At 40.9% G+C, this 23536-nt stretch overlaps 4 protein-coding genes across 8 annotated transcripts in view; 3 read left to right on the top strand and 1 right to left on the bottom strand.

Moving 5' to 3' along the window:
* Positions 1-2695, top strand: part of adcy6b (adenylate cyclase 6b) — a 32197-nt gene extending 29502 nt beyond the window's left edge. For all 3 annotated transcript variants that reach the window (XM_031746854.2, XM_039604752.1, XM_039604753.1), the window contains one exon: positions 725-2695. In XM_031746854.2, coding sequence (XP_031602714.1) covers positions 725-853 — 129 coding nt within the window. In that variant the 3' untranslated portion in view covers positions 854-2695. The remainder of the gene's footprint in view (positions 1-724) is intronic.
* Positions 2696-3323: 628 nt separating this feature from the next.
* Positions 3324-11505, top strand: galnt6 (UDP-N-acetyl-alpha-D-galactosamine:polypeptide N-acetylgalactosaminyltransferase 6 (GalNAc-T6)). Of its 2 annotated transcripts, none has more exons than XM_031746843.2 (11): positions 3324-3591; positions 4822-5310; positions 5849-6021; positions 7711-7860; positions 9059-9293; positions 9382-9499; positions 9591-9791; positions 9935-10066; positions 10157-10258; positions 10344-10502; positions 10755-11505. In XM_031746843.2, exons 2-11 carry the CDS (start codon positions 4832-4834, stop codon positions 10866-10868), a joined length of 1863 nt encoding a protein of 620 aa, XP_031602703.1. In that variant the 5' UTR covers positions 3324-3591; positions 4822-4831; the 3' UTR covers positions 10869-11505. The 2 variants fall into 2 exon arrangements, with proteins under 2 accessions (XP_031602703.1, XP_039459954.1); XM_039604020.1 differs by lacking the exon at positions 3324-3591 and adding an exon at positions 4557-4704.
* A 313-nt stretch (positions 11506-11818) lies between these two features.
* Positions 11819-16064, top strand: LOC116325815 (glucose-6-phosphate 1-dehydrogenase-like). 2 transcript variants are annotated; one of them, XM_031746845.2, is made up of 12 exons: positions 11819-12343; positions 12909-12946; positions 13078-13186; positions 13265-13482; positions 13563-13721; positions 13882-14007; positions 14098-14191; positions 14292-14478; positions 14616-14851; positions 15276-15352; positions 15547-15639; positions 15731-16064. In XM_031746845.2, the coding sequence occupies exons 1-12, from the start codon at positions 12215-12217 to the stop codon at positions 15819-15821; spliced, it is 1557 nt and encodes a 518-aa protein (XP_031602705.1). In that variant the 5' UTR covers positions 11819-12214; the 3' UTR covers positions 15822-16064. The 2 variants fall into 2 exon arrangements, with proteins under 2 accessions (XP_031602705.1, XP_031602706.1); XM_031746846.2 differs by lacking the exon at positions 11819-12343 and adding an exon at positions 12546-12746.
* A 747-nt stretch (positions 16065-16811) lies between these two features.
* zgc:158263 (ceramide kinase family protein) lies at positions 16812-23361 on the bottom strand. Its single transcript, XM_031746844.2, has 13 exons — positions 22966-23361; positions 21908-22003; positions 21596-21733; positions 21299-21427; positions 21147-21210; positions 20908-21053; positions 20748-20822; positions 19941-20093; positions 19557-19662; positions 18922-19025; positions 17977-18173; positions 17579-17895; positions 16812-17413 (listed from the first exon to the last, which is right to left on the bottom strand). The coding sequence occupies exons 1-13, from the start codon at positions 23087-23089 to the stop codon at positions 17299-17301; spliced, it is 1764 nt and encodes a 587-aa protein (XP_031602704.1). The 5' UTR covers positions 23090-23361; the 3' UTR covers positions 16812-17298.
* Between the last annotated feature and the right edge of the window lie 175 nt (positions 23362-23536).

Genomic DNA, 23536 nt, shown 5'->3' with positions numbered 1-23536 from the left:
CTAGCTGAGAAGTGCTCTTCGCACACAGTTCAAAGTCTTGTTTACAGTATCTAAAAGAGACCTTTGCTCTGTGTGGAAGAATACTACAGATGCTTCCACACATACTAAATTCTGCACATTCAATCAGTGCACCGTCCTTCACTTTACTTCACTTTAGGCCCAGACATCTGCCCTCCCGAAGTAAGAGTCCTGTGTTGTTTTCTAGCAGTAATTGTGCTCTAACGTCCCTCTGGGGGAGGAATAGAGAGCCAAATCTAAATTCCCTGTAGACTTCATGCAGCTATCGCAGTGTCATCTCCTTCAGTGGTGGAAAGCCACAGCATGTTAGCTTTGGGAAAATAAAAAAATCTTATTTATAGATGCAGAGTAGATATTTTGAAATGTGTGAGAAACATTGAAAGCTGTACTGCCAAAAGAGCTCCTTGAAAGATTGGTTCTCATTACAACAGCACTGCCATCTGCTGATCGAAATGCCCTCTCTGCTATGCACTGAGGTGAACAGATTGTTTTCATTTCCCAGATAACATTTTAAAGGCTTTTTGGTTTAACTTCTATCAAAAGTACTTTTTTTCAGACACTAATAAGTGCTGAAGATTATAAAAACACCCTCATACTTAAAAACTTACGCCTCCGTCATCATGCTTTAGGGAGAAACTGGGACTGACTCTTAGGAAGGGTTGAATATCTAATATCCTGAGTGTCAAATATCCGTGTCATCTCTTAGGTGACTACAGACTTGTACCATGTGTTGGCCAACAATGGATACCAGCTGGAATGTCGAGGTGTCGTCAAGGTGAAGGGGAAGGGAGAGATGACCACTTACTTCCTCACCAACGGCCCCCCAGGTAGTTAACGAGAGACCATTTGACCGCAGAGTGACTCCCACTGCACTGATACGTCAGAGACTGCAAAGAGAGACAGAGAGTGGTCAGCTCGAAGCGTGGTGCAAACACTCTGGGGACAGTAGAAGGCCAGCAGAGACGAGACTGTATGTTGCCACGTACTCAGATGCACAAATGGAGGGTGTTGTTCGTGTTAGGAGGTTGTTGTTTTTTTCTCCCCAAGCTGCCCGACAGATAATGAAGCCCAGTTGCCTTAGGACGGAAGTGACCATGCTTGTGTTTATGAGCAATAGTACAAATATTTCATCTGGAGTAATTATTTATTTTTTTTGTGGAAAAAACAAAACTGTTTCATAAAAGAATATATGCAAGGACAACACTATGGATGAAAATAACCAAAGAACAAGTGTTTAACATTTGACACACACTAATGAATCTGCTCAAAAAGTACAGTAAACTTAAGTAATTTATTCATCCTTTTGCTAGCAAAGGCCACGGTAATGTCACTGTCATTGACAGGCACGAACACTTATTTTGTTGTGGACTTTATAATGAAGGAGAACGTGCACGTATGCACATATATGCAGACAACAAACGCAACTACCCTGTCTTGGATTTTTGTGTTTCTTATCAGGGCCTTATTTGTTTCCTCCAGTCTGTAGTTTTTAACAGTCTGGATCCTCGGCTGTTTGTGGTTCCCTTAAATCTTTGAGCACTTTGCTCTCCGAAAATTTCTTTTTTTCTCTTTTTGGTTCAACCCAAAAACAAGAAGTACGACATGAAGGAAGCACGATTGCATTAGTGTCACGGAAATGAAGAGAGATTGTTAAACTGTTATGAAACATTTTATACCAGTGTGTGTGTGTGTGTGTGTGTGTGTGTGTGTGTGTGTGTGTGTGTGAGACAATGTGCTGTATGCATGTGTGGTGTGTGTGGGTGTGACCACATGTTACTGAATGCTGTTCTTTATCTATAAGTGGGCATACCGTCACTCTTCACTGTGAGGTTTTTAAGATACTGTATGACAATGCTTTCTTGCCAAACTGGTTGCTACGAGGCATGTTTTATATTATTCTTTGGAGTTTTGTGTCCATTCCTGATTTATGTGTGTGTATGTGTGTGTGTGTGTGTGTGTGTGTGTGTGTGTGTGTGTGTGTGTTAAAATGATAATTTGAAGAGAATTATGTCTTCTACGCCTTTTACTGGACTGTGATTTTGACTGATTTCATTCCAACTGAAAGCCTACATGATGTATGTTTTTGGATTGTGAACCGGTTTCCTGACCACTTCAGGATTAAGTGTATGCAGAAATTTTCTGTCTGCTCTGTATTGCCTTGAGATTATGCAGTTCCAAGGTCCACATTCTTCATGGACTAGTATATACTTTACACAACAGTATTTGACCTGATTTTGTATTTGGCACACATAGGCTTGTAACCCCACCCGCCACCACCACCCCCACCCCCGAAATGAGTTATATGAATGTATGTATCAATGAATATTTCTGTCTGAAGCTACTGAAGAAAGCTACTCTTTTCCAAGCCTTTGGTACTACAGAAGGAGCTAGATTACTGTACTGGTGGTCAGATTGATTCAACTGCAAGGAGTGTTTTGACATTTTAAACAAGGTTCAAACTTGATTGATATGCTCACTTTTCTGTCCACAAATGCTGCCTTCATGGGCTGCAGAAAAGATCCTCACTTTTGCTTGTCCCTCTCTTGCTTCAATACGAAAGGTTAACTAAACAATGTTGCGTTTTACTTTAAAAAAAAAAAAAAGTGGCAGTCTGAGAGTACTGCATTAGTGCATTTATTGGTCTGATTAAATTCCCCTTGGTTAAGAAGTCAACAAATGTCTGTTTTGGGGTTTTTATTATTATTATTTACATTTGTTTATTGTGTTTATTTGGATTATAGTTTTATTCTACGCCGTTGCACATTTTCCCCACCTTTCACAGTAATAATAATAAAGACTTAATAATTAATTTCACAATCCAGCTTCAGTCCAGACAGTGGTGCTCTGTTTGTTAGCTTTAATTTAGAGATCGTATCAATCAGCAGACTGCAATCAAGATTTCTCCCTATGACAGTAACCCGAGAGATGCTTCCTTCTCGTTTTCTGAATAAATCAGTCTACAGTTTCAAGAGGGTGATACAGGAGAGAGTATTTAATTGCGTGCACATAAATAATGAATTTCTGTTGAGGTAATAGCGATGCCACTTACAGCACTCTATGCTGAACATTAATTAAGTGACATAAATTCCTCCTAATCCCTGATGAAAAAAGCACGAATGTGTATTCACTGCGAGTGACAGTGGCCTAACTCAGCTGCTGGCAGCCCTAGTGAGGCTCTTTGTGGGGGAAAGAAACGCCGCAGCTTTATTTTATTTTTCTTTAAATTGCGGCTCTTATTTTTGTGGTATTTCGTATGTTTCAATAGAGGTCCTCGTGCCCTTGTCACAAAAAGTTGGCGCGTGAGATGTGACGCACGGAAATAAGTGTAAGTTCAAGACTGGCGCTGCCAGCAGGGGACTCACTTTAACTAATTATTTCAACAAATGGCACCTGTTCGAGTGAAAGCACAAGCCGGGAGACCGGTTAACGCTAAACTCCTGTTTGGCAACTTTAAAGGAACTTGAAACAAAACAAAAAATCCCTACAACGCGGCGTGTGAGAACTTCACACACCAATAAAGGAATATCGAGCCTGAGGGACCAGGTGCAGATGACGGCTGTTTGTCGGTTTGAGGTAAGTAGCGGTATTTAAAGCGTAGAAACCCTGTGCAATACCCACCTATTAGTCGCGAGACGTTTGTGTAGTTTGTGACCTTAATTGCCAGATTGGCTTCACGGGACAAAATAAGCCATTTCTAGTTTTTCTCACACGGTTCACGACGCGTATTTTTCGTGCTATATTTAAAGCTTTTAATGGCCTTACTTGAACCTTAAACCAGGACATAAGCAACCAACTCTTCCTCTTTCATTTTTACTGTGAGCGCGTTTCGCTGAAGGCCCACTGTCTGCGTTTTGTCTGCACTCTCAGCATCTTGCTGACCACAGTCTAAATGCGCTGCGATATTCCTAAAGATATAAAAGATTAATTTGAAGTTTTGCCTTCCTGTTAAGGAAGACTAGGCATAATGGGATGCAAATTCTACACAATATTTACTTATGTGAGAGTTATGAGTGAATGAATGAAAGGTTTGTTCTTTATTTCCTCCTGTGGAACTCCATATTGCATGTCCAGTTGAGACAGTTTGACAGTCAGCTGGCTTGTTAAGTGAATTAATTATGAGCAAGTAAGAGTGATGGGTCTCTTACTTAACAGTGGTCAACTAAGAAAACATGGATATCAGTGCAATGATATCCTTTTTCAGGTCTCATAGTAGAAAACAGCCTCCAAGGCTGGGTGAAGTTATGCTCCTGTCATGCTCCACGTAGCAAAAAACTACTTCCTGAATCAAGTGACAGATAATCATTACTGATGAGGTGTCTTTGGGTGTGGGTGTCTTGAGGGAATGCATTGTGCGTCACCTATTTACTGGAATGGGACCTGCAGGGTCAGGCTCACCTGCTGCCACGTGGCTCCTGGAGGATTGTGGCCGGAACAGGTGAATTCAGGTGTTTACAAAGAGGTGTGGTGTGTTTGTTCTCACTCACCTCTTCCCTGTTCTACCTACCCGCCCTGTGGGACTGTTTCCTAAAGAGACAGAGGAGGAGGAGCATGGTTGGCTAGATTACCCACTGCAATGATCGTTGACGCTTGTAGAGGCACAAACCGGTTTAAGGGATTGTTGTCATGCTTCGCATTTTTGTATTTACTGTAAAAATAGCTCGGTGACTGTTTAGCAGCTAAAAAAAGGTAAGGGTTACAGAAGTGTGTGGGTTGAATGGATTGTATTTCAAAGTTAGGTTGAAGACAGACGAACTCTACATCTTCCACTCTTTTCCCTTTTTTTTGTTTTTTTTTGTTTAACAGCGTTAAGAGCATGCGGTTTTTTATGCGCCGGCGGATGTCCCCCCTTAAACTGGTGCTCCTTGGGGGGACTCTCTTCATGGTGGCCTTGGTAGTTCTCCAGAGGGATGTTGGCTCTTCAGCTGGGGACCCCTGGTTACAGGATCTGGTGGTAAAGAGGGACAAGGTAATGGGGATGGTCCGAGAAGCTGTGAACAATATTGGCTTCCAGATCGGCGCTCCACAGCCACCACCAGTAAAAGAGCAGCCTACGGAGGACACCAAGTGCCCCAGTGGATTTTACACTCAGGCTGAGCTCAAACCTCACTTGGAGAGACCACCACAGGACTCCCAAGCTCCAGGGGCTGATGGGAGAGCATTTCAAAAAGACAGCTTGACCCCAGAGGAGGAGAAGGAGAAGGCGGAGGGAATGACACGGCATTGTTTCAACCAGTTTGCCAGTGACCGTATCTCGCTCAGCCGCAGTCTTGGGGATGACACCAGGCCTCCTGAGTAAGAGCATCTTATCAGATTTATTATGTACATAGCTTGGACAAGTCTCTGTTTTGCCAGCAAGGATGGTGATATGTACACAGGCCAGATAATGTGCTGCATCACAGCTGGGGTCATACTCACAGAGGTGAATTATTTACATCTGTTTGAAAATGGGAACACATTATGCACTGGGAAAAAAAACACTTAGTTGAAAGACTACTCTTACTGTAACCAGTTTTAAATATAGTATGCACAGAATGCAGTATCCTGGTTAGTACAATGCAAGGTAATCTGTTGTAAATAGTTGAATCCACTCTGTTTGTGCAACGTAGTATTTGTACATCCTGGTAGGCCGGAGATTTATCCGCCCAGTGACTTTTATTGTGAGCTGGTTGTTAAAGGTGCTGCATATTGAGCTATGTAAAGTATCAGTGAGCAAACCTTGAATATTCTCTTATGTGCCACTTTGCAAGACTGCCACCATGAAAGCCTCTCACTCTCACACACACCTATTTGTCATTCTCTCTCTGCATTTTGACGTGGCTCACCACCACAGGTGCGTAGAGAGGAAGTTTCGTCGCTGTCCTCCTCTGCCTACCACCAGTGTTATTATAGTGTTCCACAATGAGGCTTGGTCCACCCTCCTCAGGACGGTGTTCAGCGTCCTGCACACATCTCCTGCTATCCTACTAAAAGAGATCATTTTGGTAGATGATGCCAGTACTGCAGGTAAGGGTTAAAAAACATGTACTCTGTCTTCACAGCCATCATGGGTGGGGTGGGGGTGGGGGGTATATAACCTGGATAGGCTCCCAGTCTGTTGCAGTGCTAGCTGACAATCAATCATTGATGCTCACATTTATACTTGTGGCCACTTTTGAGTTACTAATTAACCTAACAGCATGTCTTTGGACTCTAGGAGGAAGCTTGGGCGGCCCTTGACCATTAGATGATCATTAGATTTGAACCCAGAACCTTTTTGCTGTGAGATGATGGTGCTAACCACTGCCCCACTTTGCCACCAGTAGAAAGTAATACTTCTTACATGATATAACTGTAATCATGAATAGTTAATTTATTGTGAAAGAAAATCACTGGGATGTGGGTTATTTTTTAATGTATATGTTATAATCATGGAATAGCTGTCGAGCAATAACTGGGATAAATGCTGAAAATCTGTCAAGACTCAACTTATTAAAATTGACCTTCAGGATTTTTAGGGCAATAATTCAGTCGCTTTATCAGCTTTGATAAGATAAACTAGAATAGTGTTCACTTGGGATTTTAGCAGCTTGCTCATACAAATGCAAGCAAGTAGTGCTTTACAGATAGGTGAAGAGACTTGCATTTAGAGCATGCAAACAATGGTCTGCATTGTCATATATGAGAATGACCCTGTGGGGTTTTACTAAGGATATGTCCAGAAGGTTTGCTACAGTGAATATGAGCTGCAGGGTGATAAAAAGCCTGTTGGTAGCACCTCCAACTCATTGAAAGCAGGCAGAACAGTTGTGATAAGAGACCTGTTTTTAATATTCTGTTCACTGCTTTCCAAAACGGGAAGTGTTTTATAATCCAGCATGTCAGGTGATATGACTTTGCTTGCACGGTGTTTGCCAAAGCTGACAACTCACTTTTGGAAATGGCAAACATTGTGCATCAGCATTCCTTCACCATTTTTACTTTTTTTTTTTTTTTTTTTTTTAAATCTACTGATGTGCCATTTGTTTCATAGAAAGACCCTTTTGTTATGGTTTGCTCTCTAGTTAGAATCTAAGCTGTACAGTTATTGTACCGGTAATGCCTTTTTATTTGTAGGTCAGGTTTACTACAATGTTGTAGCTAAAAGATGGCAATCGCACTAAAATAATGAGCCCACTGCTACGCATGTCATCGAAAACCTCAAGCATCCTGTTGTTCATTAATGGTATTTGGTGGCCTATTAAATGAGCTTAAAATATCTTTTTTTTCTTTTTTTGCAGCAGTTTTCACTCATATCATGTTGGCACCCTCAAATGCATTTCCTACTGTATGCGAGGTTCTCATTTGACTAACAGATCGCTTTCATAATGCTCATGGTATGAAGCTGGAGGATTCAGTTAGACTGAAACTTGTAAGAAATGTGGTGTTCACTGTGGTCAAGAAGTCTTCTGCAGAGGAAATGTAACCTAGTTTTACGAGCAGTGTTTACAGTTCATTGGTATTTCTTTTTTCAGTGCTCTCATGGGTACAAACTTTATGGATTAACTTTTTCATGTCAATTCACTAAATGCTCTTGGTTTTAAGTTTAATGTCTGTCACACTAACCGCATTGATTACAAAGTGTAACTTTTATTGCAGCAAAGTTGCAGCTTGCCTAAAGACAACTTTTGTTTTACATAAAGGAAGGACTGACATGATTATGTTGCTTCCCTGCAGAGCATTTGAAGAGCAGGCTGGAGGAGTATATACGTCAGCTGAAGATTGTCCGTGTGGTGAGGCAGCCAGAGAGAAAGGGCCTCATCACAGCCAGGCTTCTTGGTGCCAGTATTGCGCAAGCTGAAGTTCTCACCTTCCTTGATGCACACTGTGAGAAAACGCACATGCAAACAATACACAAGTCAAAGTTTCCATTTTAATCATCCCAGGTGATTTACTGAGGCATTTCAGAGTTGGAGGTGTGGGCGGCTAAGCGTTAAAGTTAAAATGTATGTGCTTTTTCAGCTGCTGCAGATAATCTAATACTGTATATAATCGAATACTCCAGTACTCTAATACAAACGTGTTGACTACAGCAGTAAACTTATACATATACACACATACCCACACAATTTTCACTTGTCAGTATTTTGTAATACGTGATTATTTCATCTGTGTACTACTAAATAAAAGTATTGGTTTTATGCGCTGCTTATGAATGTATTAAAACCACATAGTTTAAGGGCAGGACCCCAGAAAAGGAGTGGGTTGTAATGTAGCAGTATTGAAACGGATGTAGTCAAAACCTGCACCTCTTCTTTTAGTGACTGCTGCATTTGACACACGTAATCAATTCAACTCGTTGAAGTGATCTCTTTTGTTTTCCGCTCTTTTTATTTAGTAACTTTTAAACTCTTTCTAACTGAATCACTGTCGGATACAGTTCAGCTTTTTCATACAAGATCCTTAATTACTTTGGTCTGTGTATTTATGATGTAATACGTACAGTATTTTGCATCAACATTTAAATATTTTCACACAGTAGAAAAAAAATTCAGCTAAATATAATGCCGGCATACATCTAAACCAAGCTACTGGCTGTCATTACTGTCTATCAGGTCAAACTCATTTTACATGGAGGGTCAAATGAAACTCCACTTTGTATCAATGTAAAGTTGTTTAACTGCACATTTAATCCTGAGATATCTTATAATAAGATAAAGAAGTGCAATTTCAACAGCAAATCTTGGTTTTTCTTTTTTTCTGTAAAATTACAGAAAATTTTAAAAATTTCTTTTTAAATTATTTATTATTCACTTACTTTGCTGTAGCATGAATGGCTCTTTATCAGCAGCAAAGCTGTAAAACTCACGAAAATACAGTTAAAAGTCACAAAAATCTATGCCCTCCTTCATATTTTCCAAAACTGTTCAGTTGTCCTGATTGGAGTCTTTGGCTGGTCGATTCTGGCCCCTGGGCCTTATGTTTGACATTCCTGGTCTATATGTTACGCTGAATATGGTATTATTTTTGTAGTTGATATTAAGAGGAAATATGAAGCCATCACTGTCCTGTTTTCCCCGTTTAGGCGAGTGTTTCCATGGTTGGCTAGAGCCCTTACTGGCTCGAATTGTTGAGGAACCCACTGCTGTGGTTAGTCCAGAAATCAGCAGCATTGACCTCAACAGCTTTCAGTTCCATAAGCCTGTGGCCACCAACCGCGCATATAACAGAGGTAACTTTGACTGGAGCCTGACCTTTGGCTGGGAAGCCATCCCCGAGGATGCAAAGAGGCTACGCAAGGATGAAACCTACCCTGTAAAGTAAGAACAGTCATGTTGGTGTCACATTCAACTTCCTGAACTGTATAAAATACCTGATTGGTTTTCTGTCTGACTATGAACATTTCAGAACGCCCACTTTTGCTGGAGGTCTCTTCGCAATCTCAAAAAAGTACTTTGAACACATCGGAACATACGATGACCAGATGGAGATTTGGGGCGGTGAAAATGTGGAAATGTCATTCAGGGTCAGACCTCTTTATCTAATCTCTGCTTTCACAGATCCACTTTATGTCACAAGTCTCCTGTTACTGAGTTTGAGTGTCATTTTTGATTCAGGTGTGGCAGTGTGGGGGTCAGCTAGAGATCATCCCTTGTTCTGTGGTGGGCCATGTCTTCCGTACCAAGAGCCCCCACACCTTCCCCAAGGGCACTGAGGTAATCACCCGCAACCAAGTGCGCCTAGCTGAAGTCTGGATGGATGACTACAAGAAGATCTACTATCGGCGTAACAAAAATGCAGCAATTATGGCCAGTGAGGTCAGTTTTAAGAATAATTTATTACCCTTGTTCTGATACTTTTTGGCTGGAATTCAGACTCAAGTTGATATGATTTTGTGCTCATAAGTTTATTAGTGTGTTTTTGTTTTTAAAAAAAAAATAACACCCCTTTCGCTGTACAGCATAGATTTGGAGACATCTCTGCTCGCCTAAATCTGAGAGAGAGGCTTCATTGCAAGAACTTCAGCTGGTACCTAAATACAGTCTACCCAGAGATCTTTATTCCAGACTTAAATCCAGAAAAATCTGGATCTGTGAGTCATTTTTATGAATAGCAAACATCTAATGCGCAACATATGTGTACCTGTGGCACTATTTAATTATTGTGTCCATGTTTGGTCCAGATTAAAAACTTAGGATCTAATATGTGCCTGGATGCTGGAGAGAACAACCAGGGGGGTAAACCTCTCATCATGTATCATTGTCACAACATGGGAGGCAACCAGGTAAAGTAACTGATGCAGTATGGTGAAGACGATTTGATTATGCTTTTCAGCATTCGAGTTGTAATTGGATGATTGTGTCCTTTAGTACTTTGAGTATACATCTCATAAGGAGCTGCGTCATAACATTGGAAAACAGCTGTGTCTTCATGCGGCGGTGGGATCAGACCCGGTGAAGATTGAGCTGTGCCAGCTTAAGGGGAAAGGTACCAGTGTAGCCCCTGAACAGGAGTGGGTCTTTACAGAGGTGAGGAGCAGTTGGAAGCCAACATGTCTGTCTGTCTTTTTTTTTCTTTTCTTTTTTTTAAACATTTGGCCAAATTCACTAATCGTTATCATAATTGTCCACCAAATGTAAAGCTACAGCTGTCTTCCAGGTAGCTGCAATTGGAAAATAAAGGGGAAAAAGAGTGCACAACCAATTTTTGTTGTATCCAAACAACAGTTATTCCTTTCAATTATTATGTTAATTTGAGTTTTGCCAACTCCTGTTCTCCAGGAAAATCTTCTGAAGAATCCAAGCAGTGGAAAATGTTTAGTGTTAAAAGGAGGCCAGCTTTTGATGGACTACTGCAATCCGTCTGAACTCCACCAGCAGTGGACTTTCACCTGACCTTCCAGTCTTCCCGCCGGGTGACCTTTGACACCTTCTACCCTCCCCCCCCTTCTCAAACCTGGCACAGAGGAGCCACATCAATATTGATCGAGTAGAACTTCACAGAAGCTGTGAAGCTTGGGGCGCATACTGAATGAATATTTAAAGAAGGAGGGACAAGGTAAAGACAGACACATCTGTCAGATGCCTGGGGTGGTCTTAGTTCATTTTAAATTTATTTATGAAAGAAACTCTGCAAAGACATTTGTTGGTGGTTGGGGATCTTCAGCGTCTGGGCTGCGGCACTTGGCAGTGTCACCTTGATCATGGCAAAGCTGTGAAAACGCGTGACATTGAATGACTGGATTTACACCTCAATTTGGAAACTACTTCTTCCTTTTTTTGTTTTTGGCAGACACTGAATGTGATCATAAGTTTATATCTTACTGAGGAGTAACAGATGTCTGCTTTTTAAATAAAAATGATGTTTTAGATGAGGGCTTGTTTGTACACAGTATGTTTTTTTTTCTTTGTTTGTTTGTTTGTTTGTTCTTTTATTTTTGGGGTTTTTTGTTTTTTTTTTTGTTTTTAATTGCCAAGACTATTCCTGAAAGTTTTATACATAAAAACTAAAATATATTGGAGTTGTAACTATCTTCTGTTGTATGTTGTGCTTCTTTGTATATATTTGTTATATATTACACAAGGCACTAATCTTAATTTTCTTTACAACTGGGAAATGGTTGACACTGATTAACAAAATGTAGCCACTCCTAGGAAGGAGTAAAGAAATAATTTACAAACTCTTTGGTTACTGATACTGCAATAACAAATCATTGGGCTTCAAAGCTACAGTAGCCTTAAGCTGTCAGCCTGGAAACACTTCATGATTCATTTTACAGCCCGAGAAAACTGTGTCCAGGGTGGTAGTCTGATAAGAACTCATTCCTACAAAGCGTTAAGACTGGCTTTGTCAGAGGTACCTGTTTGGCAGTTGTGCAACATTTATCTAAGGAGTGGCTGAGGAGCAAGAAACATTTCAGGCATTAAATTCATGTGAATAGACCTGAAATGTGACTTAACGCCACTGAGCAGGTTTATCAAACTTCATCTGATGGACTGTGCAGATTCTTGATTTTATATACAAATGAGATTTACATGGCAAAGCAGGGTAAATGGCATCGGTTAAATTCTCTAAAATACATGGAAGGAAGCAATGGCACAGAGCCATTACCCATTTTGTACAGTAGGTGGCAGCACAGAGGCGGGAAACTTTTCTGCAAGGAGAGGATGACAGCTGAAATTTTGAGTGTCATGCAGCCACAGGGAAACGAGTGGTCACAACAGAGACGGACGAAGAACAGATGGGTCAGAAGATGAGCTCAGAGAGTCTGACTCGCTCTGAGGTGTTTGGGCAGCTCAGGAGGGAGCTTTACGGGGAGGAGCGGTCAAGTCATTCCAATACACACTTATTCATCATACTGGGAGCATCTGTGAGTACAGCTCTTAAAACAGCTCTTTCATACAGCATATGATGAAATGTCTCGTGTAATGTGGTCACTGGACTTGCAATAGCACTATATTCTAAGCACTTTGCGGTGTCTGAAGTGACAGGGTGGTTTGAAAAAAAAAAAAACTCGCATAAAAATAATTCTCACATTGTTGCAGTGTGGTAATCAGAATGAGAGCCAGGTGTGAGCGCATGCAGTTTGAAATGTGCTGCATCTACTTTTTCCTTTGTTGAGCAACAATAGAAGCCGATGATTTGGCAGCAAAACTATTTTCACTGTTTTTGGCATTGAGCCGGGAACAAAGTACCGGTTGCATGTGTACTGGTCATGAATGTTTGTTCTAGTAACCTAATTCGCATTTACAAGTATGAGTTCTGCAGATCAGGTGTGTTGCTGGAAAATGTGACTTATTCAGTTACTCGGCGAATTCTCTTTCACCACAGTGATTGTTTATTTCCAAAGTTTACTTAGTCTTTGGACTCTGGGTGTTCGGTCACTGTGAATAGATCTAAAGAAACTTTTTTTTGTTGTTGTATGATTTAACCAGGGAGATCTTGCTAAAAAGAAGATCTATCCAACCTTATGGTGAGTAAAGAACTGCAGCACGCACACAGCAGCTACATTAAAAAGAGAGCTGTGCTTTAAAGTTGTTTGGTCACCTTGTGTAATGAGGAGTTTGAACTTTGGTCAGTTTTTTGCATTGCTACCTTTTTCAGGTGGTTGTTCAGAGACGGCCTTCTTCCAGACAACACGTTTTTTGTGGGTTTTGCTCGGTCCAGCTTGACTGTAGAGGACATCAAGGCAGCATGTCTGCCCCACATGAAGGTAGTACCTTCAAGGGTGTATGACTATTAAAGATAAGATTTTATGTTTTCAGGAATCATTGTTCTACATCTTCCTCAGGTCAGTGATGAAGAAAGCGATTACCTATCAGCCTTCTTCAGTAAAAACTCCTACCTGAGTGGCAGGTATGATGACGGCAGCTCCTTCGACCAACTCAACAAACATCTGTCATCTCTACCTGGGGGCGCCAACGCTAATAGACTTTTCTACCTGGCTCTACCACCGACTGTCTACCATCATGTCAGCAAAAACATCAGAACCCACTGCATGAGCCTCAAGTTAGTACCTGACGAGTCCTTAAAAACAATACCTCACTTAGTGTTGATTGCATTTTCTTAATCCACTGTTTTTGTGGCAGAGGTTGGAACAGGGTAATTGTTGAGAAGCCCTTTGGTCGTGACCTCCAGAGCTCACAGGAACTGTCAGCCCACCTTTCGTCCCTGTTCACAGAGGACCAGATCTACCGCATAGATCACTACCTGGGAAAAGAGATGGTCCAGAACCTCATGGTGCTTAGGTAACAAGCTCAGTACAGACTTTTTTTGGTAGACTTTATCACAGGAATGAACTTTCAGGTTGTCATAGATGGTATTGCTGAATTTCAGAAGTATTCATTACTATTCAACTTTTCCATCCTTCTGTTTTGTTTTAGTAATATTTTACTCACTCATTTCCAGGTTTGGAAATCGCATTTTTGGACCCATATGGAACAGGAACAGTGTGGCCTGTGTGGTTCTCACCTTCAAGGAGCCTTTTGGCACTCAGGGCCGTGGAGGGTACTTTGATGACTTTGGTATTATTCGGTGAGAGAGACTGCATTCAGATAAATGTAGGTAAAAAAAAAAGTTAGTTTGTAAACTTTCCCTCATTGCTTTCTTTTCTTCTTAATATAGAGATGTCATGCAGAACCATCTTCTCCAGATGCTCTGTTTGGTTGCAATGGAGAAACCTCCTTCTACCAGTCCAGATGACGTGAGGGATGAGAAGGTAAAACCAGGGATTGTAAGAATTTGGGAATTGCTTTCCATAGCACGATTATCAAGTCATTGCCATCCTTTATCCACCCCATTTTTTTCTCAAACTCTAGGTGAAGGTGTTGAAGTGTATACCTCCTGTTGAACTATCAGATGTTGTGCTTGGCCAGTATGTCGGAGATCCTGAAGGGGAAGGTCAATCCAGACTGGGATACCTTGATGATCCCACGGTGCCCAAAGACTCCTGCACACCAACTTTTGCAACAGCAGTCCTGCATGTCCAGAATGAGAGATGGGATGGTGAGGCTTTAGTCCAGCTTTTTTGTTCCTCACCTGTCTTTAGACTATAGTCTATGTTTTATCAAGCCTCCTTAAATTCTCCCTGTCTTGCTTTTGCATCCATTATGCATGTCATCGCACCGTGCACAATACATCAGGAATTCCTTTTATTCTGCGCTGTGGTAAAGCACTAAATGAGCGGAAAGCAGAAGTACGTCTGCAGTTCACTGACGTGCCGGGGGACATTTTTGGCGATTGCTGTCAGAGGAATGAGCTGGTGGTGCGGGTACAGCCAGATGAAGCCATTTACTTGAAAATGATGACCAAGAGGCCTGGGGTTTACTTCAATCCAGAGGAGACCGAGCTGGATCTCACCTACAAGAGTCGATACAAGGTGCCTCAAGCTCATGTCAAAATATTAATTGTAATCCAGCTTTCAGAAGCAACTCTTACTCTTGAAGGAAACGTATTATGATTTTCCTTACAAAATGTATATATTCTGTAAGGAAAATACAAGTTTTTTTTTCTACTTTGAAATGATGTCAGTATGTGTGGAAATCCTTAATCCAGTCATCTCAGACAAACTGCTCCATATGTTAGCACAGCAGCGACACCCACCTGCTGTTCAAAGACTCTCTTGGCAATAGGTGGAGTTGGGAAAAAAAGCACAATAAATCACCTTTAAAATAATATTATATTTAATAAATTTTGACACTACAATGGTGGATGTCCCATTGTTACTTATCCTTGATACTGTAGGTCAATAAACTTGAACTTAGTATGCATGTAGGATTTTAACAGCTGCTGTCTATTTGCAGGATGTGAAGCTCCCAGATGCTTATGAAAGACTCATACTGGATGTCTTCTGTGGAAATCAAATGCATTTTGTTCGCAGGTTGGTGTCATCACTGAAAACATGAGCACATTTGCACAGTTTGTCCCAAATATTTTATCAACACTTTTGGCTGGAGATGTGTACCGGCCAAGTTTAAACAGCTCTTTTTAATTTTTTAGGCAGTGATTTTCAGTGTTCCCTGTTTGTATTTATTTTATTTTTTTTGTTGAAATGTTTTCATCTTTCTGTCTCAGTGATGAGTTACGGGAGGCCTGGAGGATCTTCACCCCCCTCCTCCACCAAATAGAGAAAGAGAAGCCACGCCCCATTCCCTACACATATGGAAGGTAAACACTGTTTTATGAGGCAGAATGAAATACGCATATCACACTTTAACAGTGACAGTTCTTGTTCCCGTCTTATCTGTTATGTCCACAGTCGTGGTCCAAGAGAAGCAGACGATCTCGCGAAGAGCGTGGGATTTCGCTATGAGGGAACATACAAGTGGGTGCAGCCCCACACCGCTTAATTCTTTCTGTCTCACAATCAAGTACTCGAGAAAAGGTTGCCACCACTGTAGAAAAAACAAAGTTCACAAACAATCAAGTTTACTGCAGTCACTGCTGCACTTGATTGATTTCTGCATGTACAGAAGAAAGCACTGCTTTTTATGACTAATCATGCAGAGAATGACAGCGGAGATTAAAACAAGCTGTATCAGACTGATTTTGATGTAAATCTGGTATTTCTAAATAAATCATCATTCACTCTTTTTCTTGCAATTTTTTAAAAGCATTGCAAATATCTGTATTCCTACGACCTTTGGACATTGTGGACATGGAAAATCTACAACCTTTATGGTATCTTATAGATAGAGTATAGGATAATTATTTACTGGCTGTGCCATTTAAGTGTTAAGAATTCAAGAGAGTTCACTGTATTGTAAGGCCTTTGTTTACAATTGTCACTAATGCCCAATGGGAGTCATATAAACAGACCCATGTATACCAGAAGGACCTGCTGGCCTGGTTCGTAACAACAGGTGCCTCTTTTAGTATCAGTCATGCAGGAAACACATTTAAATGTCTGGCGTCAGGTAAGAACAACTCTCAGGTATGTTCTAATCTAAACTAAGAACTCTCTTACTAACGTCAATCTCTTACAATGCATGAACATTAACATTTTTTTTCATATGGTTTTATTTTTTTCTATTTCTATCAGCAGTTTTCACCAGATTGATTCTGGTTCTTGTACTTTGTCTCTACCAGGTTCAAGGCCTAACTGGAACTGCATGCACACAGTTTCTTTCACATCAAAAATAGACCATTAAGTGATCCTGCCAATACTTTGAAAGCAGGGGGAAGTGCAGCAAGGACAAACATCTTTTTAAACAACTTTTTGTAGTTTTTTGTGACAACCTTTTGCAGTAATGATTTTAATGGGCCATATATATATTTTTAAATTGTCATGCATTTCATAGATTTGTGTGAAGCTAGAAAAATGTTTATAGATAATGCAGAACCAGTAGAATCACCTTTTATTCAGTTGCATATAAAATATGCACTCCTGCTGAACAATCAAGCAATAAAAAGTCATGCAAGCCTTTTTCATTGCACAAAGATTTTGTTGTCTTTCAAGTTCTGTTTGCATTACCCATGACCTTATTCTCTGAAAACTTGTGCACATAAATAAAATTCAGACCACAAACTGCTCACTTGCAGCATACTGTAAAAGTGAATCTAGTTTGCTGACCAAACGAAAGCCCCCAAAATTAGCAAGCAGTAGTCAACTAACACACACATGCACATTTAAAAAATAAATAGTCTTTATCGTTATTACAATGACAATAATCCATAGAAGTACCTGAAATAAAAGGAACTTTTTGGCAATCACAGAAAGTTACTCTGCCTAATTTTTGTTTTTTGTTTTTTTTAATAAATTCACAAATCAGCCCCACGATGCAAACACTATTCTTCACTTTTTCCTCATCAAGAATTTAGCTCAGACTATTTGTATGTGATGCATCTACTTTTATTCTTGTCACTCTCCCGGCTGCAGTTTTGCATGGCTGCTCCGTCCTCAATGCCCCTGGCGTACAGACGTACCAGCTGACCGTGGATCCTGACAGAAGTGAACAAATCTATTTAATCATATATCTTATGTATCATAACGTATTATTGTAGGATCTTTACCCTACAATATAAAGTGCTATGAGGCAACTGTTGTAATTCAGCACTGTATAAATAAAATTGAATTGTAGAAGAACATGCTGGGTGGTGCTCTTACCTGCAGAAGATCTCAGTGAAAGGCAGAATCTCTCCATCACAGTTCCACACGGACACAGCTGGAGTCTTTTTGCAGCACAGACCACACAGGATGGGAGCCACTGTTTTGTGCTCGTTCTTCGTCTCTCGCTCCACCACACTCTGTGCCAATTGCTGCTGAGATCCATTTCTGCATACAGTGTCCACGTATTCTCGCTCTTCGCCACCTATTGCGCAATTCAGCTCTCCGATTTCTTCATGCACCTCTTCTTCTCTGCCATCTGGGAGAGAGAAACGGACGGCCTTCACTCGATGGACCTCCACAAACGGCAGGTCAAACTAGGAGAAGTAGGAACGATTGGGTCAAGCAGTTTCTAAAATTTCTCAGTCCGTTTTTGTTTTCAGCTGAATGTGATATACCTGGTCCTGTGTGCTTGTGTGCCTGTAGAGAAACTTGAGGAAGCTCAGTGGGTGAGTGTCCCATACTAGGATGAGATCCCCTGTTCCGTCTGCCAGATGAGCAGACGGAGAGAGACCTAATGGGCTCCTGGCACATGAGCTGGACATACAAGTGAGCGATACACACCTGAACCTGCCCTCCACACTCACCCATTCACCTAAAGAGAGACGAAGAGATTGGAGATACTACAATTAGAACAATCTTAGCATATGTTGATGATTTCTAAAAGAAAATAATGTTTGGCCAATGTTTAATTATAGAAAGAGGTGCCCCAGGGGTCATAAGGCAATTTTTAATAGAGGGGGGAAAAACATTTGTGTGATTTTACTTATTTCAATATGTGTTGTGGACAACAACAGGAAGGCAAGAAAAACTCAAACCACCAGTTGTGACAAGGAAGGTATAGAGAAGGGCATGTCTGAACAAACAAAAAGTTGTATCTTGAAGCAGATGGGTGCCACTGCTGTCAGCTAGAAAACAGGAAATTGAGGCTATAATTTTCACAGGCTCACTAAAATTGGACCACAGAAGACTGAAAAAAAATCTTTTGTGGTTCAGTTTTGTTCCAGTGAATACTGATTGTTGGAAGGGTCACAATTTTGCATAAACAACATAAAAACATGAATGCATCCTGCCTTGTATCAACACTTAAGGGTGGTGGTGTCATTCAGTGTTAGTGGTGTCCTTTTATAATCGCAGGGTACCCATCTTTTGATGGCTTCTACTCTCATCATCTCAAACTGGTTTTTTGAACATGACAATGAGTTTAACTGCACTTAAACAGCCTCCACAGTCACTCAATCTCAAGCCAACAGTCCACATTTGAGATGTGCAGCAATCTGCAGCAGCTGTCTGATGTCATCTTGTTATCATGTACCAGAATTTATGAGTATTTGTAACATTACCTTCAGAGTCATTGCTGTACTGGCTGAAGTGGGAGCTGTACAGGGAGCCTGAATCAGAAGTGTGTGGGAATAGTCGCTCTGTACTTCTGGAGCACACATTGCACCTAAAAAGAACAAAGAGTTTCACTCTCCTTCAAGTCTGTGAACTAACAAGCTCTCTGACTTTAGCAACAGCATTCATAAGAGCATTATAATCCATTCGCTGACAGCCAAAGACACCTGCCCCAAACAAAAACTAAGGTACTAACAAGAGGCTTGGTCTCAACTTTCAACTAGATCAAGTTTCTCTTGCTATTCCTCTTCTACCCTCCTCAAGGTACGAGCAACCAGGATCTGAGTCCCCGCTACAGGGGGTAGCAGTTACAGTATCTCAAAGTGAATTTGACCCATTTCACTAGTCCTTGAATAATAATGATGCTCCTCACAAGGGCACCTTCTCGCTTTCAAATTAAAAGATTAAAAATGATCTTCCTTTTTAAAACCCCCACCAGAGTAATGAAAAAAATTAAAGGCTTTCATATTTTCTTCAAGGTCACGTTTTGGCATGACTTGCATGTTAAAGTTGCAGTTACATTAACAGTGGGAGGAAAGCCAGAGCACAGTCTCTTTTTATCTCTTTCTAGTAGGCATTTTACCCTGAGAGGCAGCGTGTTTTATCTCTAGGGCTGGAGAGCAGCGGGTCTGCTGGTAGATACTGAACTATGCCCGCATAGCTTCTGTTGCTCAGGTACACAACTGTACCTACACAGAAGAAGAAAAAAAAGTTAGGTTAAGAAAGAAACCCAGATACTGTATATGTGCAAGATTTTAAAATAGAACAACAGTGGTTTTACTATAGCAAATGCTGAAAAGGGAAGCACAGATGTCACTAGAGACTTTCATTTTGGTCATCTTGATAACAGTTTTAGTTTCAGGATGAATTTTTAACTTTGAGTTAAAACTAAATATAGAGAATCTAACAGAATGTTATTCAGCATACTGTAATTTGCTTTGTTCTAAATGAATCATCATCATACAACCTGAATAGTCGTATCTGAGAGGTCCCATCCAGCGGTGTTTTTCACTCTCAGCCAGTACGTCTCCATAGAAGCCATAGCCCACCAGAGATACCGAGTAGCGTACCAGGGTGGAAGCATGGTGAACTGAACACACGTCTAATGGCTGAGAGTCTCCTGCGAGGTATTGAGGACATCAAGGGGTGGGTATACAAACTTAATTATACACTTCAAATTTTGAAAAAAAAAGATCAGGGTTACACTTCCTTTACATTCATGAGAAAGAAAGTTTTCACAAGACTCTGTGAGGTTCTATGAAAACATCAATACACTGTTAACTGCTTCCATAGGAATTTTGAGGGTACTTCTAATCAAATGCACTTGATTATTGATTATCACAAGTGTGAGCACCTCGATAAAAGCAGAAGATTTCGCAGTGTGCAGATCTGGAGCATTCAGGTGTTTGTTAACACAATGCCAAGGAGAAAAGGCATCAGCAATGATCTCAAAACCATCATTTTGGAAAAGTTTATATGGGCATTTCTTAACAATACGATGCTTTATTTTTCTTAAAGAATCAAGGTGTTGCAATGACCCAGTAAAAGTCCAGACCAGACAGGGCCTTAAGAGACCTGTGCATGAACAAAGCATGCAAACCTCGATGAACTGAATCAAAATTGTAAAGAAGAGTGGTAATATGATATAATTATTTCAAGTTTATGCGACTGAATATAGTTCTTTGAGACATGGGGTGTGCTTAGTTTCCACGCAGTTGCAAAGAGTCTTGTGAAAACGTTCTTTTTTACATGACCGTATGCAATATTTCCTCACCAATAATAATGTGCAAAGCTGAAGTAACAGGATCAATAACCCCCACTGTGGCATAACACACACAGTCTGTAGAACCTAAAATAGATAACATATATCAGGAAGTGAGAGTGACACCTTTAAATCCGAAGCCATCAGTTTATAATTGCTTATGAACAACAACCTGCAGGGATGATGCCAATGTGAAGTGGGCATGGCTGCAATGTGACAGCGGGATCAGTCTCACAAAGACCTGCCTCTTGTTGTGTCCGCCCAATCAAACCATGAAGTATTTCGCTGAACATGCCATCGCCGCCCACACAGACCACACTGAAATAAACAAACATAATCGTTTCTATTATGAAAGCACCTCACAGCGATCTTTCACAGCAGTATTTACACTGCTGCGCTGATAGTGCTTACCCATCAAAGCCTGTCAGATCTTTCTTCAAGAGGTGGTCTCTGGCCTGGTTAGCCCGTTCAGTCACTGAAAAAGTGTATATAATGATTACATGTAAACTCTAAGGCTGTCTGTCAGACATAAACTTTAAACATCAACTATACGCTCAATTTACCTATAACGTGAGAGCTGATCCCAGCCAGCTCAAACAGAGGGGCAACAAGTGAATGGTAGATCTCTCTTCCTTTCTTCTTTCCTCCGAATGGGTTGATGAACACCAGCAGTCTATGTGGGCGCAAAGGACCTGAAAGATGCATGTTGAATATCACAGATGGGAGCTGAAAACGTCAGTCATGACACCGATTACATGCAACTGATTACATTTTTTTTGTTAAAGTAAAATAATAGTCTGTTTAGGAGAAATACAAGGTTAAATATCAGCTGTGTTTCTAGTCCAACTATCCATCCCTACTGTGAGTTTTGAGGGCAGTCCTTAGGTGATTAGTCCACTGGTCTCTGAGGACCCGACTGGGGCAGCTGAACTGGGTCCGGCCCAGGCTCCACAACAACCCATAAGTGCTTCTACTTCTGCTACGCTTGACGTAGAAAACTGAAGGCAGATGACAGATAAAAGAAATGAAAACCATGCTGTAAAACCATAGTATCAACCGTTGGAAGTGGTGGTGGTGGTGGGGGGGCTACAGGCACACATTGCACAAAATTGTAAAGTAAGCTGTGAACTTGTGTGTACACTTTTCGCACTACACCATCATCTAAAACCCACCTGTGAAATCTTTGTCTGTGTCTTCAACTGACTTCTGGGGCAAGATCTCCACCCGACCGTTCTCCACTCCAACCACCTCAGCCACAGGTACTGAAACTTCAATTGTGCAAACGCACAGTTTGAAAAAATTGAGTAAACATGTTTCTTTGTGTCGCTGCAACTGAGTGAACTTTTTAACTCTACAAAAGGATTGTTTCTCATTTTTCACTTGTCATAGAAATTAATGTATGATACAGCTGGTTCCTTGCCAGGTCTCAGGCCCAAACAATATAATAATGCTAGCTGAAATTCCATGCTGCTTCAGTTTCATCGTGGTGCCCCTATTCGTTCATGCTGCTGCTTTATGACGATGCGGTGCCTCACGAGGACGCTTGAATAGAGCTGAGCTATTGTTTGCGTGATACCTTTAAAAATGTCTGATGAGAAGGCTTATTGTGTCTGCTGACTGATTGGCACACCTAAAAGGATCACATTCTACATCATTTACTGTGGCAGTGTATCATAAATCACAATGTGTTAGTGGTTTTAACTGGACAGTATTAAAATATTTTTTCGCCTATATTTGTGGATGAGACAGAAAAAAAAAAACACCTTTTTTAATGCAAACTAGAATTTAAGCCCAGTGTTGGCCTATAATATTATGCCAGGAGGAGGGTGTGTTTGTGCCTGTGTTTTTAGTAAACTGCCTTTGTAGGTCATGTGTCATGTTTGTGCTGCTTAACTAGTTCTTCACGTTTTCTGCTTGCACTTAGGTTCAATTGAAGTGCCCCTTCCTGTGTTCAAACTTAACGTGTAATTTGTAATCTTTTTTGTCAGTTCAGCTCAGTTTATGTCAGTACAGTGCAGACGAAGCAGACTTTCTCTTTTAAATGTGGTGTTGCAAAGTGGTCCATGTGTGCACATTTATATTTGGTTCTTTAAATGTTAAGTAAAACAGGGGAAAAGTGCGTTGTGAAACTTTCTGAGTGTTTGTGTCGCGCTCTCATTTAAACACAGTCTGTAAAAAGCCCCATTAAAAATCTAGGATACAGATGTGAGGGGGATACACGAGCACTTACCTGTTTTCTTGTCACCATTCTTCTTATCTGCCTCAGTCCATTTCAAATGCCAACCTGTGAGGACAGCCCGATATCTTTTATTTCCGATCCACAAACTTGACTCCAACCTCAGGTCAGTCTCCATCTGGAAAAGCGCTTTCAGTCACAGAGTCAGTCTTTCTCTTATGCCAAAACGCGTTCCTGATCACACTTTATGCCCATGGTGTTTGCATGCCTGAGAAATGCAGACACCGGCGATCTGATCTCGTCATCAGTCGGCCTCAGTCCTTATCTGATTTGAGGACGTTTTACATGTTCCTCTAAATGAACCCGGAGACCTTTTCTGAATACAGACTCAGAGTATTATTCCTTTATAATGCTGAAGTCACCGCCCGGTACACGGGCGTTATTCTGAAAATACCCATTTCCTATCTGCACCCTCCTCTTGTGATACCTGCTCGATTTGCATGTTGCGCTGCTGATTGGATGCAAGGTGTTTACCTGGCGCGATGTGGCCAATTAACCTGACGGGAGTTGTGTCTGTTTCTCTCTGTTTGATTGACCTAAAAGCATTACGTTTATAAATGTAAAA

The sequence above is a fragment of the Oreochromis aureus genome, linkage group 20, assembly GCF_013358895.1.
Source record: "Oreochromis aureus strain Israel breed Guangdong linkage group 20, ZZ_aureus, whole genome shotgun sequence".
In the NCBI taxonomy this organism is placed as follows: Eukaryota; Metazoa; Chordata; class Actinopteri; order Cichliformes; family Cichlidae; genus Oreochromis; species Oreochromis aureus.
This window is presented reverse-complemented; position numbering and strand designations above follow the sequence as displayed.

Excerpts from the sequence above, each read along its gene's own strand:
- galnt6 (XM_031746843.2), top strand. The coding sequence starts at position 4,832 with ATGCGGTTTTTTATGCGCCGGCGGATGTCCCCCCTTAAACTGGTGCTC. Across the intron at positions 5,311-5,848 it reads GATGACACCAGGCCTCCTGA|GTGCGTAGAGAGGAAGTTTC; the intron begins GTAAGAGCATCT and ends TCACCACCACAG. Across the intron at positions 10,067-10,156 it reads ATCCAGAAAAATCTGGATCT|ATTAAAAACTTAGGATCTAA; the intron begins GTGAGTCATTTT and ends TGTTTGGTCCAG.
- LOC116325815 (XM_031746845.2), top strand. The coding sequence starts at position 12,215 with ATGGGTCAGAAGATGAGCTCAGAGAGTCTGACTCGCTCTGAGGTGTTT. Across the intron at positions 12,947-13,077 it reads AAGATCTATCCAACCTTATG|GTGGTTGTTCAGAGACGGCC; the intron begins GTGAGTAAAGAA and ends TACCTTTTTCAG. Across the intron at positions 14,008-14,097 it reads GATGACTTTGGTATTATTCG|AGATGTCATGCAGAACCATC; the intron begins GTGAGAGAGACT and ends TTCTTAATATAG.
- zgc:158263 (XM_031746844.2), bottom strand. The coding sequence starts at position 23,089 with ATGGAGACTGACCTGAGGTTGGAGTCAAGTTTGTGGATCGGAAATAAA. Across the intron at positions 21,428-21,595 it reads GACTGCCCTCAAAACTCACA|GTCCTTTGCGCCCACATAGA; the intron begins GTAGGGATGGAT and ends TGCATCTTTCAG. Across the intron at positions 21,211-21,298 it reads GATCAGCTCTCACGTTATAG|TGACTGAACGGGCTAACCAG; the intron begins GTAAATTGAGCG and ends ACACTTTTTCAG.